Source organism: Rhinopithecus roxellana, chromosome 13, assembly GCF_007565055.1.
Source record: "Rhinopithecus roxellana isolate Shanxi Qingling chromosome 13, ASM756505v1, whole genome shotgun sequence".
NCBI classification, from domain to species: domain Eukaryota; kingdom Metazoa; phylum Chordata; class Mammalia; order Primates; family Cercopithecidae; genus Rhinopithecus; species Rhinopithecus roxellana.
This window is the reverse complement of record NC_044561.1, coordinates 949837-969565: the sequence shown is the minus strand read 5'-3', so window position 1 is coordinate 969565 and position 19729 is coordinate 949837. Positions and strand designations below refer to the sequence as shown.

The following is a 19729-nucleotide window of genomic DNA, read 5'->3' as shown; positions in this document are numbered from 1 at the left end:
TAAAGATAAAAATAGGTATCAGTATGACATTTAGTAAGTGGGCACATTACATGGTTTTAATCAGGAAAGATTTTTAGAAATAAAAATTGACTGGAGGCCAGGCACTATGGCTCACACCTATAATCCCAGTATTTTGGGAGGCCTAGGCAGGTGGATTGCTTGAACTCACAAGTTCAAGACCAGCCTGGGCAACATAGTGAAATCCCAACTCTACCATAAATACAAAAATTAGCCAGGCGTGCTGATGTGCACCTGTAGTCCCAGCTACTTGGGAAGCCCAGCGAGGCTGAGGCTGCAGTGAGCCGTGATCATGCCACCGCACTTCAGCCTGGGTGACTGAAAGAGACCCTGTCTCGACAACAACAACAACAACAACAACAACAAATACTGAATAGATTAGAAGGGTAGAGATGTGGATTGGTGATGAGGGAAGGGGTTTCCAGTGGGGTGTAGGCTAGGATATATATAGATAGAGATTAGCATGTTGTGTGCTGAGAATGGAAAGATTTGCCTGCGTGAATGCAGAATACAGTGTGCTTTGAGAGTAACTAGAAATGAGGTTAGTGAAAAGCTTTGGAAGTAAAAGTGTGTGATTAATGCTGTGGTTATGGAATAATTTGGAAGACAAGGCTGATATGGAAGACTGAACTTAATTCTGAGGAGGATACATTTTAGCTATAAGTTGAGATCAAAGGGTATCCAATAAGTAATATTCTCTTCCCTGCTCAAGTTCTGAACCAGCAGAGACTTAGGACAAAGGAGTAGGGCAGATAGGTGGAGATCAAAATTTCACGTTTATCATTCATAAAGTTGCCATTGGAGAACTGGCTTAAATCTAAGGGCAAGCACTTTTTAATACTGGACTGAAGGACTTAACAGGTTTATTCACCCAGCAACACTAGTCTGGGATAGACCTGCCTCCTAGTCAACGAAAGGAGCAGAGCAGAACAGGTGCCCCCAAGGGAAAAGGGAGAGAAAAGGGCTGGACTATGCAAGCCTGGTTCCTTCTTCCAGACACACTCATCAGAGAAGTGACTTCACCCCTGACAGCCTGAGTCAGGGATATGAGGCCAGGAATATGAAAAGTTGGATATTGTCCCATGTGGAAGGAAGCATCAGGAGCGGGGAAAAAAGTTTTCCTCCCCTAGCTTTCCTTCCTTCCCTCCCTCCCTCCCTCCCTCCCTCCCTCCCTCCCTCCCTCCTTCCTTCCTTCCTTCCTTCCTTCCTTCCTTCCTTCCTTCCTTCCCTCCCTCCCTCCCTCCCTCCCTCCTTCCCTCCTTCCCTCCCTCCGTCCCTCCCTCCCTCCTTCCTTCCCTCCCTCCCTCCCTCCTTCCTTCCTTCCTTCCTTCCCTCCCTCCCTCCCTCCCTCCTTCCTTCCTTCCTTCCTTCCCTCCCTTCCTCCCTCCCTCCGTTCCTCCTTCCTTCCCTCCTCCTCCTTCCTTCCTTCCTTCCTTCCTTCCTCCCTTCCTTCCTTCCTTCCTTCCTTCCTTCCTTCCTTCCCTCCCTCCCTCCCTCCTTCCTTCCCTCCCTCCCTCCCTCCTTCCTTCCTTCCCTCCCTTCCTCCCTCCCTCCCTTCCTCCTTCCTTCCCTCCCTCCCTCCTTCCTTCCTTCCTTCACCAGAAACCTCTTAATTTTCATTTTCCTTTTGAATCACCTATATAAGCCTAGCACAAGCAATTTAAATGTAGAACTTCACTGGTTTTGTAATGCATGTGCGCTATTTGAAATTCAGCTGCTTTGCAGCTTATATGCAGCGAGTAATTGTTCCACTTTCTGACGTCTAAAAGGCCTGTAGGAAGAAAGTCTGTTTTCCCTGAAGTCTAATCTTTCCTCAGCCATGCCTGCTTAGGAAAAGCTGCGCCGGCATAATTCAAGGTCAAGCAGCAGCCTTCTGTACACTGAAGCCACCCAAGCCCGCTAATGCCCTATTCCCTTTGCTGAGGCCAGCACAGCTGGCATTTGCTTGCTAGGCCAGAGCAGCCGGTGTATGCTGAGACTGCCTGCACAGCTGATATGTAAATGAGCTTTCAATACCAGCATCACCACCACCACCACAACCGTCTGTGGCTTGTTTCTTGATGAGGCCTACAAAGCCCCCAACCCTTTGCAAAGGCTTATGTGCCTAGTGTATGCAGCCTTGTCTCTATAGAAACAGCCACTTACGTGAAGACAAAGTTGCCATAACTACAGTCACTGCTAAGGTCAAAATACTGTGTGCCTATGGTTTATAAACCTCGAATTCAGCCTCAATAGTTAAAAGCTAGTGTGTAACTATAAAAACAACAGTAAAAAGCCTAATATAAGCTTCTACAAGAAAATATTGTGCCACCTCATTAAAGTCCAAGGCCCAAAGTCCTGGCCTTAACAAAAGCCTCAAAAATGCCACATGTGTTTTACTCCCTTGAATTTTAGTTCCTGTCTATCAAAATTTTAGTGCCCTGCACCCAAGGTCTTTGAGACCCAATAAATAGCACTCTCCTTCCCTTGACTGGGCTCTATATTTTGGTCTCCCAAATGTCCTCCTTTTAAAAACTTACATGCAGCAAAAAATTGTTACACTTTTCATTTTTCCCTCCTTTTTAAAAGGAGGGCATTTGGGAGACCAAAATACTGTTTCTCTGACTAATAAAGCTGTATTAGACCTCCTGTTCCTGCTGCCACTGCTATTGTGTGTGCCGCTGGGTGGAGGGGCCGGGCTTAAAAAAAAAAACAGCTGTATTGGAGAATGTGGCACGTCTGCAGGCCAGTGAGCTTAACACTGAACTTCATAATCACACAGACTGACCTACTCATGGGTAGTTTTGAGGGTCCTGTGTCTGTGGGTGGAGGAGGAGAGGAGAGTGCCTGCTCCCTGGGGCAGCTGGCTTCCAAAAGGAAGGAAAAGAAAGGGCTGAGCTCCACACACCTTGTTTCTCCTTCCAAACTCACCATTAAAGTAAGATCCTGTTACCTTCTCTGGAGTGGATTGTGTGCAGGTGGAGAGGAGCCAAGGGTGGAAACTCAGGAGCCAGGAAGAAGCATTCCCTTTTCACAGCATGTCCAAAGGGAAATGGAGATCACTGGGGATCGGACCCTGAAAGAATAAGAGTTCAGAGTAGAGAATGCCTTGTGAGTTGGTCATCCCCATGTACTTATTAAGTATCTATTATGTATCAAGTGCAAATACATTATCAGTGAATCCTCAGAATAACTATTATTCCCAAGTTTTGATAGGGAAGCTGAGACTGAGATGAATTGAGTAATTACCTCAAGGTCACACATCTGTACGCATTCAGGTCTGTTGGACTCTTCAGTGACGGCCACAGCTCCCCCTCCAGGTTCCAGTCACTGCTCCTTCCCCTTCAGGCCTAGCAATAGTAAGGTTCCCCACTGTTGTCAGCCACTGGGTGGTTCATTAGCCTTTGTTGGTTTCCCTATTTCCATTCTAACGTGTTGGAAAATTGAGGGTTGGAGTAGTAGGGAAGGTAAGACTTGGGCCTTGGTAGGATCTTATTAGGAGACAATGGATTTTAAGGAGTGAGTGTAGGGGCAGAAGTCTTGGTTAAAGCCTTGGGTAGAAGGTGATAGCATAGGGGAGGAGAGATGACAGTGTTCAGTGTTGGGGGGTAGGGAGGAGGAGTCGGTGAGGGGAAATAGCAGTGATTGTCGGAGAAGGAGAGAACTAATATGGCCAGGCAAGTCAAGCTAGTAAAAGACTTAAGAAAAATAGAACAGCCAAATAGGAGAATCCAGAAAGGATGAAAGTAAAAAGATTATAGCTGAAGGAGAAGCCAGCAAGATGAAAGCAGTGCCCTTTCATAGAAGAAACAACCACTGCCATCCCTTCTTCCTCTCCCTACCTCCTGTCTCCAGTCAGTGCCTCCCACTGGCTTAGCCTAGCCAGCAGCCAGAAGATAAGGAGCCCAGTGATGGTGTCCCCTGAGGCACACAGGCAGAGAATGGAGTGTGGGTCTGGAGGGAGCAGACAGTACAGCACCAGACCAAGGAGTGTGCTGAGCACAGGCCTGCAAGCATGAATGGAGTTCCAAGGAGTTTTTCTGGTTCAGCTATGCCTATAATGCATCATCTATGAAATGCAGTCTCTGTTTCAGTGAAGTAGGAGAACTTAAAGACATCTGTGAAGCAAATTACACATAAAATCTTTCTGGATATGTTACCGAGTTTTTCTGGTGTTATCAACGTAATTTTCATCGAAAGAGAACTTTGTTTTTTTTTTTTTTTGCACAACTGTGATAAGTAGGTGAGGGACAAAGTCAACTAGAGAAAGCTTGTTTTCACTTGCTGTGAGCATCAGTCATGTGTTTTACAGAGGGGATGGGCAATGTTGATTACGTTGGGAGTGAGTAAATGAATATCAATTGAGAGCTTCTACTGTACTGATTTTACACTTCACATCACATAAATATGCATTCGTTCCCAAAAAGACCTTGCTAGGTAGGTGAGCAAAGTAGATATTTTGGTAACCCCTTCCCACCCAGTAGATGAGGAAACAGCTTCCTGGAAGTACCTTCTTAGCCATGAGTCTTGGCTGGTTATAGAGAAGTCTGCACCAAAACAGATCATCAGGCATTGTGCATTAATAGATTTTTCTTGCAAAACACACTACCAGCATCTTTTTATCCCCCACCCCCCTTTTTTTTTTTTGAGACAACGTCTCACTCTGTTACCCAGGCTGGAGTGCAGTGGTGTGATCACGGCTCACTGCAGCCTTGACCTCCTGGACTCAACCAGTCCTCCCACCTCAGCCTCTTGAGTAGCTGGGCCCACATACATGTGTCACCCCGCCTGGCTAATTTTTGTATTTTGGGTAGAAGTGGGATTTCGCCATGTTGCCCAAGCTGGTCTCAAAGCCCTTAGCTCAAGCAATCCACCTGCCTCAGCCTCCCAAATTACTGGGATTACAGGCAAAGCCACTGCACCTGGCCTTTTTTAGTTTTTATGTTTTGTAGCTGTGAGCTTTAAAGTAGCTGATAGGGCCGGGCGCGGTGGCTCAAGCCTGTAATCCCAGCACTTTGGGAGGCCGAGACGGGTGGATCACAAGGTCAGGAGATCGAGACCATCCTGGCGAACACAGTGAAACCCCGTCTCTACTAAAAATACAAAAAACGGCCGGGCGCGGTGGCTCAAGCCTGTAATCCCAGCACTTTGGGAGGCCGAGACGGGCGGATCACGAGGTCAGGAGATCGAGACCATCCTGGCTAACACGGTGAAACCCCGTCTCTACTAAAAATACAAAAACTAGCCGGGCGAGGTGGCGGGCGCCTGTAGTCCCAGCTACTCGGGAGGCTGAGGCAGGAGAATGGCGGAAACCCGGGAGGCGGAGCTTGCAGTGAGCTGAGATCTGGCCACTGCACTCCAGTCCGGGCGACAGAGCGAGACTCCGCCTCAAAAAAAAAAAAAAAAAAAAAAAAAAAAAAAAAAAAAAAAAAAAAAAATACAAAAAACTAGCCGGGTGACGAGGCGGGCGCCTGTAGTCCCAGCTGCTTGGGAGGCTGAGGCAGGAGAATGGCGGGAACCCGGGAGGCGGAGCTTGCAGTGAGCTGAGATCCGGCCACTGCACTCCAGCCTGGGCGACAGAGCAAGACTCCGCCTCAAAAAAAAAAAAAAAAAAAAAAAGTAGCTGATAGGTTTGTAAATATTCATACCTGTATTATAATGGAGATTTGTGTCATTTGAATAATGATTCCTCAGTAGGGCCAGGAGTGGTGGCTCATGCCTGTAATCCCAACACTTTGGGAGTCTGAGACGGGCGGATCACGAGGTCAGGAGTTCAAGACCAGTCTAGCCAACATAGTGAAACCCCATCTCTACTAAAAATACAAAAATTGGCGGGGGGTGGTGGTGGCGCCTGTAGTCCCAGCTACTTGGGAGACTGAGGCAGGAGAATCACTTGAATCCAGGAGGTGGAGGTTGCAGTGAGCCAAACTCACACCACTGCACTCCAGTCTGGGCGACACAGCAAGACTCTGTCTCAAAGAAAAAGAGAAAAAATTATTCCTCAATAATTACATATGTAATGAATTCATGAAAATGTTGTGTAAATTTTTAGTAGTTTCCATTTGGCACATTTTAATTCATAAAATTTGAACAAACTTTTTCTTAACTCATTTTATTCTTCGGGGAAAAATTAATTACTTTTTACTGTCTTGCCCTATAAATAGTCTCATATAAAAATAAATTAACTGACATTTAGTTTATTAAGCACATTTCCTAAAAATGAAAAGTGGGGCCAGCCATTATAGTGTACTTTAATTTCAGTTACAAAGAAAGCAGGAACGTTATTCATAAATTATAAGCCCAGGAAACCCTGCCAATTCCGATATCCTTAGCCTAATACCCAAGCACTGTGACCTGCAGGGGCGGAACAACAGGTGTGCCGCTTTGCTCACTGCCATACTTTCTTGCAGGTCAGTGTCTGCTGTAAGAATTTCACCACCACCTCTGCCAAAAGCCAAATAAAATAGGGAGAGAAATCTAGAGCTATTAATATCCCAATGCTGGAAACCTGTCCTACTTCCCCTTCTCCCCCAAGTTGGGAAAAATTCCCTCCCTGCTTCTCTCCCTCCCTCTTTCTTAAGATGAATGTGCGTAGACACACACACACACACACACAATTACTCAAAGTTACTTCACAGTGTCTGTGGCCTTAATTGAGAGAATTTTGTCGAAACCTTTGAAAAAACAAAATTTTGCCCTGAATTCCTTACATACTTTCTCTCTTCTCTCTTCTTTTAGGCAGTATTTTTGTGTTTCTGCAGAGTTTTGCACAAAATCTGTTCCCATGCAAACCAATGAGGGAGAAGTATCGGAAGAAAGCAGTTCCAAGGTCAGTAAATTACTGAAAGATACAGTTTGGGTAGAAATTGAACAGTAGAGGCTGTGGATGAGCAGAATGGGGATTTCGTTTTACATGACTGTAAAAATTCGATTGATTTAAATTAGAACCTAACCTAAGATTGAGAAATATTATTTCTTTTCAGTATACTTTTTAATGCTATATGCTAGTTTAAAACCATTTTACTGAACTACAGAGAACTTTATATTTTTAGAACACTAATACTATGTCTTTTTAAGTTTGTTATGAAAGTTACTCTAGGTTTATAAAAAAATCAGAAGTATATATAAAGTCAAGAGTCAAAGCTGGTCCCCTGTTGCTGCTGCACAGAGGCAGTTACTGATGATTTTTAGGTGTTTTTCTATTATAAATTTTATTTTGTTTTATTTTGGATTCAGAGGTACATGTGCAGGTTTGTTGCACGGGTATGTTATGTGATGCTGAGGCTTGGGGTACAAATGATTCCATCACTCAGGTAGTGAGCATAGTACCCAAGAGCTTGTCTTTGAACCCTTGTTCCCTTCCTTCCCTCTCCCTTTTGGAGTCCCCAGTGTCCAGCGTTTCCATCTTTATGTCCACATGTACCCAATGGTTAGCTCCCACTTATAAGTGAGAACATGCAGCATTTGGTTTTCTGTTTCTTTGTTAATTCATTTAGGATAATGGCCTTCAGCTGGATCCATGTTGCTGCAAAGGACATGATTTAATTCTTTTTTTTTTTTTTTTTTTTTTTTTTTTTTTTAGATTGGGCCTGGCTCTATTGCCCAGGCTGGAGTGCAGTCACACGATCTTGACTCATTGCAGCCTCTGCCTCCCAGGCTCAAACCATCCTCCCACCTCACCTCCTGAGTAGCTGGGACTACAGGTGCCTACCACCAAACCTGGCTAATTTTTGTATTTTTTGTAGAGACAGGGTCTCACTTTGTTGCCCAGGCTGGTCTCACACTCCTGAGCTCAAGCAATCCACCCGCCTAGGTCTCCCAAAGTACTGGGATTACAGGCACGAGTCACCATGCCTGGATGATTTCATTCTTTTTTTATGGCTGCGTATTATAAATTTTTAAATGGTAATTTGTTTGCTTTGTTTTTTCAATCTGAAGCCTAAGGAATGTTATCAAATCTTATATGTAAATATATATAATAAATAAAAATAAATATATACAAATCTATATATAAATCCTATATATAAATATTTATCTATATTTTTGTCTCTATCTGGCTCCATGTGCTGATTTTCCTTGGCTGCTGCTTAACATGGTTACATGAGACCGTTAGTATTACTTTTACTTCCCTCTTTGTCATTCAGAATTGTCTGTAGCTCTTCCTGGGAGCTCTGAAAACAACTCTTTCAGTTTCTTTCTGGATGTCCCCTCTGCGGGGCTGTGATCTAGTCCACGGCTTGGGTGGAGGGACAGATGTCATCCCGTCCTCTTGGTTTTCCTTTCCCATCTCACCAGATTTCTTTCTTTCTGTAGCCAAAGCACAAGTTTATAGACTTTCATCAGACTCATCTAGACCCTGAATCTCATGTAGGGTGAGTCAGAGCCTGTGAGGTACACACATGCTCTAGGAATCTCCCTCACACACACACACACACACACACACATACCCGGGACACCCAAGATACACACACCCCAGAATGTCTGAGGTACATATGCATCCTTCCCCAAGATCCTAATTTACTAATTTATAGTGAAATGTAATGTTAAGGAAGACTGGGGCTCTGCGCGCTGGCTCATGCCTGCAATCCCAGCACTTTGGGAGTCCGAGGCAAGTGGATCGCTTGAGCTCAAGTGTTCGAGACCAGCCTAGGTAACATGATGAAATCCTTTCTCCAAAAACAAAAATTAGCTGGGCATGGTGGTGCATGCCTGCAGTCCCAGCTACTCAGGAGGTTGAGGTGGGAGGATTGTTTGTACCCAGGGACGTGGAGGCTGCAGTGAGCTGTGATTATGCCACTGCACTCCAGCCTGGGCAGCAAAGCAAGACCCTGTCTCAAAAAAAAAGGAAGATTGGATTTCTGGCTAGTACATTGTCTCCCTGGAAAGATAAGGTATAATTGGAAGATTGCTTGGTGAACATGTAATTAGACCAGTATAGAATATATTACTGTGCCATAAGCTCAGTTTTCAACTTCTTTTTGGAAAAATAAATGACTAGTTTTCTTGATTTTTCAGTTACTGAATAGTTTATCAGTTCAGAATGAATTAGACTCAAGAATAAGAGAACATTCTTTTTATATGTGCCCTAAGTGGATGCTTCTGTTATAAATCAGATTATAACTTCAACTTCATCAGCCTTAGTTTAACTCAGGTTCTTATGTTTTTCCCCCGATGTTGCTTTTGTTTAAAATCTTATATTTGGACGCTGATTTCATCTCACAGGGGTCAGTCCACTCTCCCCCACCGAGGGTGTAAATCAGTCAATCAGTCAATAAAATCTTATGTTTGGAATGATTTAATGTATGGCTGGAATTTATCATTTTGCTGTGGTTATGTAGTTTGTGGATGTCTGTTAACAGAAGGCCATTAGGAAAGGTAGCAGGTTTTGAGGAAAAGTAGAGAATTTTTTACCAAAAAGTGATTTTCAGCTGAATTTATTTTTGTTCAAAAAAATTTTTTTTGAGATCGGATCTTGCTGTCACCACATCTGGAATGTGGTGGTATGATCACAGCTCACGACTCACTGCAGCCTCAACCACCCAGCAGCCTCAAGCAATTCTCCCACCTCAGCCTCCCAAGTAGCTGGAACCACAGGTGTGTGCCACCACACCTGGCTCTTTTTTTTTTTTTTTTTTTTGGTAGAGACAGAGTCTTGCTGTGTTGCCCAGGCTGGTCTCGAACTTCTGGGCTCAACTGATTCTCCTGCCTCAGCCTCCCAAAGTCCTGGAATTATAGGTGTAAGACACTGCGCCTGGCCTTCAATAAATAATTCTTAAGCATGTGTTATCATGGGGTACAACAGTGAACCAAAAAGACATGGTTCCTACTCTCAAGGCAGTTTCTTCTTAGTGGGAGACATGAATAAATATAAATAAAGATAATAATTATAGATGATGGTAAGTGCTATGAAGAAAATAAAGCCATGTCATGCAGGGCAGCTGGGAGGAAGAGCGTAGCTAGTCAAGGAAGATCTCCCTGAGAAGGGGACATTTCAGCTGAAGCTAACGGGCAAGGGAGCCAGCTGTCTGGAGAGCTGGAGGAACAGTGTTCTAGACACAGGAAACAGCTGCAAAAGCCCTTGGCCTCTTCCAAGAACTCTCAGAAACCTGTGGGCCAAGTGTGACAGGAGGTTAGAGAGAGAGGCAGAGACCTTGCAAGGCCTCAGAGGCCACAGTGCAACGTGGACCTATTCTCCATGCATAGGGCAGCCATTGAAGGCTGCTCACTCGAGGAGTGATGTGATGTGGTAGGATTTGCGTTTTAATAGATGTCTCTGGCTGCTGTCTGGAGAGTGGATTGGAAAGAGGTAAGAGTGGAAGCAGGGAGCCTGGTGAGAAGGCACGTGCAGCCTTTCGGGTAGGGCTGCATTCATGGGTGTTACTGGAAGTGGAGGAAAGACAGACTTGAGGTGTATTTTGGCGCCAACACTGATGTGACTCGAGGATGGATTGGGATCCTTTTGCATCATAGAAAGGGGAATTTCAAGAAAAAGGTTCCCTCAGTAACTTCAGATGCTGCCAAGAATCAAGGAGGTTGACAAGTGAGAAAAGACACCTGGATTTGTTTAAGAACTAATTAAAGAGAAAGGATATGAGAAAACTTTCTGGGGAGATGGAGATGTTCTGTGTCTGATAGGGGTGCAACGGTTTATAATTACAATAAAAATAGTTACAGTGTAGGTACATTGTGTGTGGTGAAACTGACATAATCAAATGGAGTGGAGAATACATGGAAGTATAGATGAAGCAGGAGTGGCAGAATGTTGGCAACTATTGAAGTGTTGTGATGGGTACATGGGGTTTATTTGTATTTACTTTGTACATGTTTTAAATTTTCTATGATAGCTTCTAAAAAGAACTTACTGGTGTTCAGGGGTGCCATTTAATTGGAGTAGGAGGTGCAGAAACCAAATTTTATGGGTTAAAGAGAAATTAAATGATTTTTAAAAATGCGTTATGACTATAGTCCACCACCCAATTTTAGGACATTTGGAAATAAATGGAAGAGAGAACAATGAGGAGGAGGATTAAGTTCAAGTGAAAGATTTTTTTAAAATGGAAGAGGCCTATGCATGTTTGAGAAAAAAGGGAAGAAATGAGTGGAGGAAGGCAAGAGTGCAGTTAGAAAAAGGTTTCTCGGCCGGGCGCGGTGGCTCAAGCCTGTAATCCCAGCACTTTGGGAGGCCGAGACGGGCGGATCACGAGGTCAGGAGATCGAGACCATCCTGGCTAACATGGTGAAACCCCGTCTCTACTAAAAATACAAAAAACTAGCCGGGCGACGTGGCGGGCGCCTGTAGTCCCAGCTACTAGGAAGGCTGAGGCAGGAGAATGGCGTGAACCCGGGAGGCGGAGCTTGCAGTGAGCTGAGATCTGGCCACTGCACTCCAGCCTGGGCGGCACAGCGAGACTCTGTCTCAAAAAAAAAAAAAAAAAAAAAAAAGGTTTCTCAGATTTCCAGGCTTAACGGGCCTCGTACTGCACTAAAGCCTGAGCTCAGGCCCAAATCCTGCTCTTCTGATTCTTGTTTAGTGGTGGAGGGAGTTTTGGAGGAGGAAAGAAAGAAAGTGGGTTCAGCTTTTCTTTGTATTGCCTTCGAAAGAGGTCATTGTAGTTGGGAGAGTGTAGAGTACACAGTCGAAGACTTGAAATGACAGGTTTCGATTTCCTATTAAGAGGAAAGGCTTGGAATTGCAGCTGTAGAGAAGGTGCTAAGAATAGTTAACAAATGAATAAAGGGTCAATATGGTTTACAAAATATCCAGGTAGGTTGTGCAAGTATAAATCAGGAGCCCTTATGGATGGGCAGGGTTGGTATAGAAGTCTTATTGGAGGAAGTGAATTTTGCTGTTCCTCTTGAAGAGATGTTCTCTGAAACCGTGCAGCATTTTCCTTAACATTTTCTTGGAGAGAGATGTTTACTGAAGTTCAGAGTTGGATTAGGATTCTATATTCTTCGGGAGTGGGGAAATGTAGACTTTGATCTCTTGAGTTTAGGGAGTTTTTTTTTTTTTTCTCTGCCAGAAACATATAAAGCAGGTGATGGTTTCCAAAAGACTGCTGTAAACAGATTATAGATCATTCCTGAATTATGCACAAGCGTCCTATTTTTCCTTATTTTTGCCTTCTTTCCTCCCCTCCTCTCTCCTGATTAATTCAGCAAATATTTATTGAGCATCTACTGTGTGCCAGGAACTGTGCTGGGTGCTGACACACAGAATTGACTCCTTAAACTATTTTTTTTTTTGAGGCGGAGTCTCGCTCTGTCGCCCAGGCTGGAGTACAGTGGCCGGATCTCAGCTCACTGCAAGCTCCGCCTCCCGGGTTTACGCCATTCTCCTGCCTCAGCCTCCCGAGTAGCTGGGACTACAGGCGCCTGCCACCTCGCCCGGCTAGTTTTTTGTATTTTTTAGTAGAGACGGGGTTTCACCGTGTTAGCCAGGATGGTCTCGATCTCCTGACCTCGTGATCCGCCCGTCTCGGCCTCCCAAAGTGCTGGGATTACAGGCTTGAGCCACCGCGCCCGGCCGACTCCTTAAACTATTATTTATTCTTTTAATTCTTGGAGCTCTAACCATTTAAAGTGGAGGCAGGAAGAAAGAATGTTAAATTTCACATCAGTCTGGAATGAGCTTTTTTTTCCCTGAATGGTCACCAGATTGCAATTTTGTATGACCTAACGAATTTCTCAAAGAGAGTTCTGCTGTTGTTGTGAAAGCTTCTATTGTAAATGCTGAAGGAAGACAAGTTGACAGAGTTATTGTTAATGTAAAACTTTAGACGCCCCTGAACGTATCCTTTGGAGGAACAGTGACTATTCCTTACATTTTTCCCAAGGACCACTCAGGGCTTATTTAATTTTTCTGCTGTGTATGTGAGAGATAAAATTGAATGAAATTAACAGAGTTACCCATGGAACTGTCTTATTGTTCCACATTTTTAGAGGTTAAATATGAAAATTATCTTCTGTGGCTGGGCACGGTGGCTCACGCCTGTAATCCCAGCAGTTTGGGAGGCTGAGGCGGGCAGATGGCTTGAGGTCAGGAGTTTGAGACTAGCCTGGCCAACATAGCAAAACCCCATCTCTACTAAAAATACAAAAATTAGCCGGGCAGGTTAGTGTGCACCTGTCATCCCAGCTGTGCCTGTAATCCCAGCTACTCGGGAGACTGAGGCAGGAGAATCACTTGAACCCAGGAGGCAGAGGTTGCAGTGAGCGAGGATCACACCACTGCACTCCAGCCTGGGTGACAGTGTGAAACTCCATCTCAATAAATACAATACAATACAGTACAATGCAATACAATACAGTACAATGCAATACAATACAGTACAATACAATACAACACAACACAACACAACACAACACAACACAACACAACACAACACAGCACAATAATTAGCCAGGCATGGTGATATGTGCCTGTAGTCCCAGCTACTCGAGAGGCAGGAGAATCACTTGAACCTGGGAGGCAGAGGTTGCAGGGAGCCGAGATCATGCCCCTGCACTCCAGCCTGGGCGACAGAGTGAGACTCCATCTCAAAAAAAAAAAAAAAAGAAAAGAAAAGAAAAAATTATATTATGTAAAAAGTCTTTGATGACATAAGAAATCTGGAGGCATGGATATGTGTGTACTTCGTTGGCCTGATTCCCATAGAGAGAAACTCATGTGACCTATTTTATTTGGCATTTTTGTGCTTATATTATCACACTGATCTGAAAACAGATACGATTTTATCTGTCACATGTGGCTTTGACTGGTTAAATGTAATGCTCACTTTTGTTAGTGCCTGGTTTCGCTATCACATAGTGGAACTGTGCATTACTGGGAGGTTTCAGCTCTTTTGTGGCTTTGCTGACACGTGCTGGAACTAAGCTGTTTATTTGTATCATCTTTTCTTCTTTTTATTGAGATATTATCAAAAGTGATATTCTTTTATAGTCATTCAGTTTATTTAATTCAACAAACATTTATTGGGCACCTACTAGTTGCTGATGTCGTAGGTACAGGCATGCCAAGTTATTTATGTAAGACATGGTTTCTGCATTTCGGGCACTTTTAATCTGGTTGAGGGAGGTAACCATACCATACAGGCTATGACACTGATATTAAATATGTGCCTAGGTCAAAGCAGTGAACTCTGTCTGGAATGAAGCTCCACAATGGAGAGGGAACACTTGAACTGGGCATTGTAGAAAGAAGAAGGGTTTCATGGTTTTTATTGGTTTGTTGTTGGATGGGTGATGGGGAGAAGGCTATTATATGCAGAGAGAACTGTGTATAGCATATAAGTGGTAATGTGCTGGGCGCGGTGGCTCACGCCTGTAACCCCAGCACTTTGGGAGGTTGAGGCGGGCGGATCACCTGAGGTTGGGAGTTCGAGACCAGCCTGACCCACATGGAGAAACCCCATTTCTACTGACAATACAAAAAAATTAGCCAGGCGTGGTGGCATGCGCCTGTAATCCCAGCTTCTTGGGAGGCTGAGGCAGGAGAATCGCTTGAACCCGGGAGGCAAGAGCTTGTGGTGAGCCGAGACCGTGCCATTGCACTCCAGCCTGGACAACACGAGCAAAACTCGGTCTCAAAATAATAATAATAATAATAATAATAATAATAATAATAATAATAATAAAGTAACATGTGATGGGAGATGGTGAAAAATTTGAGTGTGTTTCAGGTATCTTGGTGTCTATTACATCACATCAAAACTTAATGGTTTCAAACCACCATTGCAACCTCCTGAGTGGAATAATTCCAAAAAGTTGGTAAATACTCTATCCTCAAGGATGTGGAGCATAACTTTCCACTCCTTAAGTGTGGATTCACACAGTGGAGAACCCTAAAGCCCGGCGATCAAGGTCAACATCAACAGTGATAAGTCATTTTTATAGTTTATACCCTTGGTACGATGTGAGGAAATGGCACTTCCATTTCTAGTTTTCTTCCCTAAAATCCATTATCCCAGTCTAGTCATGAGAAAAACATCAGACAAATTCCACTAGAGGGGTGTTCTGCAGAATACCTGATCAGCACGCCTGAAAACTCAAGGAAAACTGAGAAAAACCTGAGGAACTGTCACAGCCAAGAGACAGCTAAGGAGACATGATAACAATGTAATATGGTATTCTGGATGGGATCCTGGAACATTAGGTAAAAACTAAGCAAATTTAATAAAGCATGGACTTTAGTTAATGTATCGGGTGGGGGGCTACGGGAGGGATAGCATTAGGAGAAATACCTAATGTAGGTGACGGGTTGATGGGCACATGTGTACCTATGTAACAGACCTGCACATTCTGCACATGTATTCCAGAACTTACAGTTTAATAAATAATAATGTATCAATATTGGTTCTTGAATTGTGACAAATATACTAAGGAAACGTGTTACTAACAGCAGAAACTGGGTTCAGATAAATGGACTATCTTCATAATTTTTCTGTAAATCTAAAACTGTTCCAAAAAATAAAGTTTTCATATATTTTTAAAACTCCATCGCCAAGACAACCTTTTATTTGTCATAATTCTGTGTTTTCCTGGGCTCAGTAGGGCAGTTCTTCTCTTCCAAAGTGGTATTGGCTGGAGTTACAGTCATCTGGAGGCCCAGTTAGCCAAAAATGTCTGAAAGGGCCCACTGACATGGCTGGCAGTTGGTGTTGGCTGTCAAGCTAGGAGACCACCTTGAGGCTGTTGACCCAAGGTTCTCCTCCATGTGACCTCTGCATGCCTTGGGTTTCTCACAGCAGTTGGCAGTGATTCAGGAGGGAGCATTCCAACCATGCAGGAGCTGCAGATACCTTTAAGCCCAGCCTTAGAAGTCACCCAGCTTTGCGTCTTCCCCAGTCTGTTGAATTAAAGCAAGTCACAGGACCGTCCCAGACTCAAGCGGGGGAGAAACAGATCCCACCTTTCAATGGGAACACTGGCCTTAAATATGAGGTCATCTTTAATCCACCACACAGCGACTAGAGTGTTGGGTGCCAGGGAAGCGGAGGGCATGGCAGAGCCCAGATTATCTTAGGCTGAAGAGTTTCAAGAATAGACAACAGATTAAACAATTTTATTTTATTTTTATTTTAGCAACCTTACTGACACCTTGAAGTAGCAGATTTTTTTGTTTGTTTGTTTAATAGAAACATGTTCTTGCTCTGTTGCTCAAGCTGGAGAGCAGTGGTGTGATCATGGCTTACTGAAACCTTGAACTTAGCGGGCTCAAGTGATCCTCCCACCTCAGCCTCCAGAATAGCTGAGACTACAGGTGTGCCACCAAGCCTGGCTAATTTTTCTTACTTTTTTTTGTAGAGACTGGGTCTCACTGTGTTGACCAGGCTGGTCTCAAACTTCTGACTCAAGTGATCCTCCTGCCTCAGCCTCCCAAAGTGCTGAGATGACAGGTGTGAGCCACTGCAGCCAACCGAAGCAACAGATTTTTAAAGCAGGGAAATGAGATGGACATTTTACTTTATGATTTGCTGTGTGAGGATAACTGGTGTTGATGTAGAGGGTAGACTAGAATATCTGTATCTCTACACTCAGATTCTCTAAAAGAGAGGATTTAATAGGCCTACTTGCCTGTGGACTGATTTCCACTGGGTTGTGAGTTCTCAGGAGTTAAGAGAGAAAGAACAAAAGGTGAGGAAGTAGATCCCATAGAAGGACAAATGAACCGGAAGGCAAGGGCAAGGACTAGCGTTCCTGGGACCGTCTCCAGACCTGATGTAATCTTAGTTTACGGTTCTTTTTTTTTTTTTTTTTTTTTTTGAGGCGGAGTCTCGCTCTGTCGCCCGGACTGGAGTGCAGTGGCCAGATCTCAGCTCACTGCAAGCTCCGCCTCCCGGGTTCAAGCGATTCTCCTGCCTCAGCCTCCCGAGTAGCTGGGACTACAGGCGCCCGCTACCTCGCCCGGCTAGTTTTTGTATTTTTAGTAGAGACGGGGTTTCACCGTGTTAGCCAGGATGGTCTCGATCTCCTGACCTCGTGATCCGCCCGTCTCGGCCTCCCAAAGTGCTGGGATTACAGACTTGAGCCACCGCGCCCGGCCTACGGTTCTTAACAAAGATAGATTAGAATGCTTAAACTCTGTAGCCATTTCTCACTTTAAATACAATGTAACTTAGGTCAGTACTCTAAATGAGTTGGTGTTAGCTTACTAGCTGTAGAGATTCTGTAGCTCTAGACTTGAAGTGTTCATTTTTAAGTGAAATCTAAAACAGATAATAGTAGAGTTTGTTATAGAGCTGAGCAGTTGGGTGTTTGTGATCATATTCTCTGTACCTTTGTGTATATTTATCTTATGTATGTGTGTATATATACACACACACATATATGTATACATATGTATGTGTATACGTGTGTGTGTGTGTATATATATATATATATATATTTTTTTTTTTTTTTTTTTTTTTTGAGGCAGAGTCTTGCTCTGTCACCTAGGCTGGAGTATAGTAGCCTGAACACAGCTCAGTGCAGCCTGAACCTCCTGGGCTCCAAGGGATCCTCCTGTGTAGCTGGGACCATAGGTACGTGCCACTACACCCAGCTAAATTTTTTTTTAACTATCTTGTAGAGACTTGGTCTCACTATGTTGCCTAAGCTGGTCTTGAACTCCTGGGCTCAAGAGATCTTCCCACCTCAGCCTCCCAAAGTGTTGAGATTACAAGCTTGAGCCACCATGCCTGGCCTGTATATTTAAATAGTTATAATAAAACAATGAAAGTAAGCTCTAGGGTTTCAGATTTATAGCTATAGGTTTAAGTACCCAGGTGTCTCTACTAATTACTGCAAATAAATATTTACTGAATTAGGAAGCTAACATTTTAGCTATTAATATAACGTTCTTTATCGTTAGCAAAGGTAACAAGTAAACATAGTCTTTGTCTACAGAGAATACATTAAAGATAGTTAAATAGGATAATTTAGACATAAAATACACAGTAGTATTTGAATGATCTGCTTTAACTGGTTTCATTGACAAAGAACTGCAAGGTCTGTTCTTAATAGTAAGTGCTCATTTAGTCAAGAAAAGTGTTACACAGGAGTATTTTAGGAACATGGTAATTTGTTTTGTTTGTGTTTTGGTAGGGGATGCAGAGAAGAAAGATTTACACATAGTTTAATAAAGTCTTTTGCTTTCCAGAGCTTAGGATATCTCTACCTTAGGTTGAATCTGCTTTAGCAAGTGATCACAAGATGTCATGGAATTTGGTATTCCAAGAGCAGATTGGAAAAGCAAACATGCAGGGCAAGTGCTTTCCCCATTTGTTTACATAGCTGGTAAGCGGCATCGTTTGGGTTGGATTCCAGGTCTGTCTGACTCCAGAGGCCGTAGTAGTTCAATATTCCATCCTGGACAAGTTATACGGCAGAGTAATCAACTGTTTCCTTATGTCAGATAAACTTACTGGAAAAGTCACCTGGGTATAGAAGAATCCCTAAGAAGGGAGATGGTGCTTTGTGAATATTCAGAGCCACACATTTCTCTGGAGAAGAGATGGTTAGAGCATTGAGATGTCTGTGAGACCCTGGAGATGGGGTTAGAAGCAGAATCCCTGCAGGCAATAGGGAGCTATTGAAGGATGTTAAGCAGGGGAGAAACCTGATCTGATGCATATTTTAGAAAGACTGACCTGCCGGGCCCTGTGGCCCACACCTGTAATCCCAGCACTTTGGGAAGCGGAGGTAGGCGGATTACTTGAGGTCAGGAGTTCTAGACTAGCCTGGCCAACATGGTGAAACCCTGTCTCTACTAAAAATACAAAAATTAGGCGGGCATGGTGGCAGGCGCCTGTAATCCCAGCTACTCGGGAGGCTGAGGCAGGAGAATCACTTGAACTGGGAGGCAGAGGTTGCAGTGAGCCAAGATCATGCCTCTGCACTCCAGCCTGGACAACAAAGCTAGACTCCATCTCAAAAAAAAAAAAAAAAAAAAAAAAAAAAAAAAGAATGACCTGGCAGGAGTGTGGAGAAATGATTACAAACAGGGTGTAAAATGGAGACAGGGAGACCAGTTAGGAGTCCCCTCAAGAAGACTGAGGAAGGCTTGAAATCAGACAGTAACAGTGGTCTGCAGAGGCATACAGGAAGGATGGGATGAGAGCACAAATCTGCAAAGGGTTGAATGATACCACATAAAATAGGAGATAGAGCAAGGTATTGGATGTAGCTATTGTTACTGTTATTATGTTTTTGTTTTTGTTTTGAGATGGAGTCTCGCTGTGTTGCTCAGACTGGAGTGTAATGGCATGATTTCAGCTCACTGCAACCTCTGCCTCCCAGGCTCAGGATTATAGGCACACACCACCATGCCCAGCTAATTTTTGTATTTTTAGTAGAGGCGGGGTTTTGCTACGTTGGCCAGACTGGTCTTGAATTCCTGACCTCAGGTGATCCGCCTGCCTCAGCCTCCCAAAGTGCTGGGTTTACAGGCATGAGCCACCACACCTGGCCTGTAATTGTTGTTTTTAACTGGGTGTGGATTTTGAAATATTGAGGCACCTGCAGGCAGCCCAGGTAAAACTAATTAGTAGGCATTTTAGAGCTCAGTAGAGAGACAGGACATCAAGATACACATTAGGAGTGCTCAGCATAATAGGAATAGATGGGGCCTGGGAGATGAGAAAAGGCTCAAGTATAGAACTGTAGGAACTCTTTCAGACTGGGTCCAACCTGAGCATGGATAAGAATTCGCTTTCTCAAAGTACCAAAACAAAACAGAACCCCAAATAGCAAT

General features: G+C 43.9%; 1 protein-coding gene across 4 annotated transcripts in view; it reads left to right on the top strand.

Moving 5' to 3' along the window:
- TNRC6B (trinucleotide repeat containing adaptor 6B) overlaps positions 1–19729 on the top strand; it is a 283394-nt gene that overhangs the window by 75544 nt on the left and 188121 nt on the right. For all 4 annotated transcript variants that reach the window (XM_030915672.1, XM_030915676.1, XM_030915674.1 and 1 more), the window contains exon 3: positions 6736–6826. In XM_030915672.1, the coding sequence (XP_030771532.1) occupies positions 6782–6826 (45 nt within the window). In that variant the 5' untranslated portion in view covers positions 6736–6781. The remainder of the gene's footprint in view (positions 1–6735; positions 6827–19729) is intronic.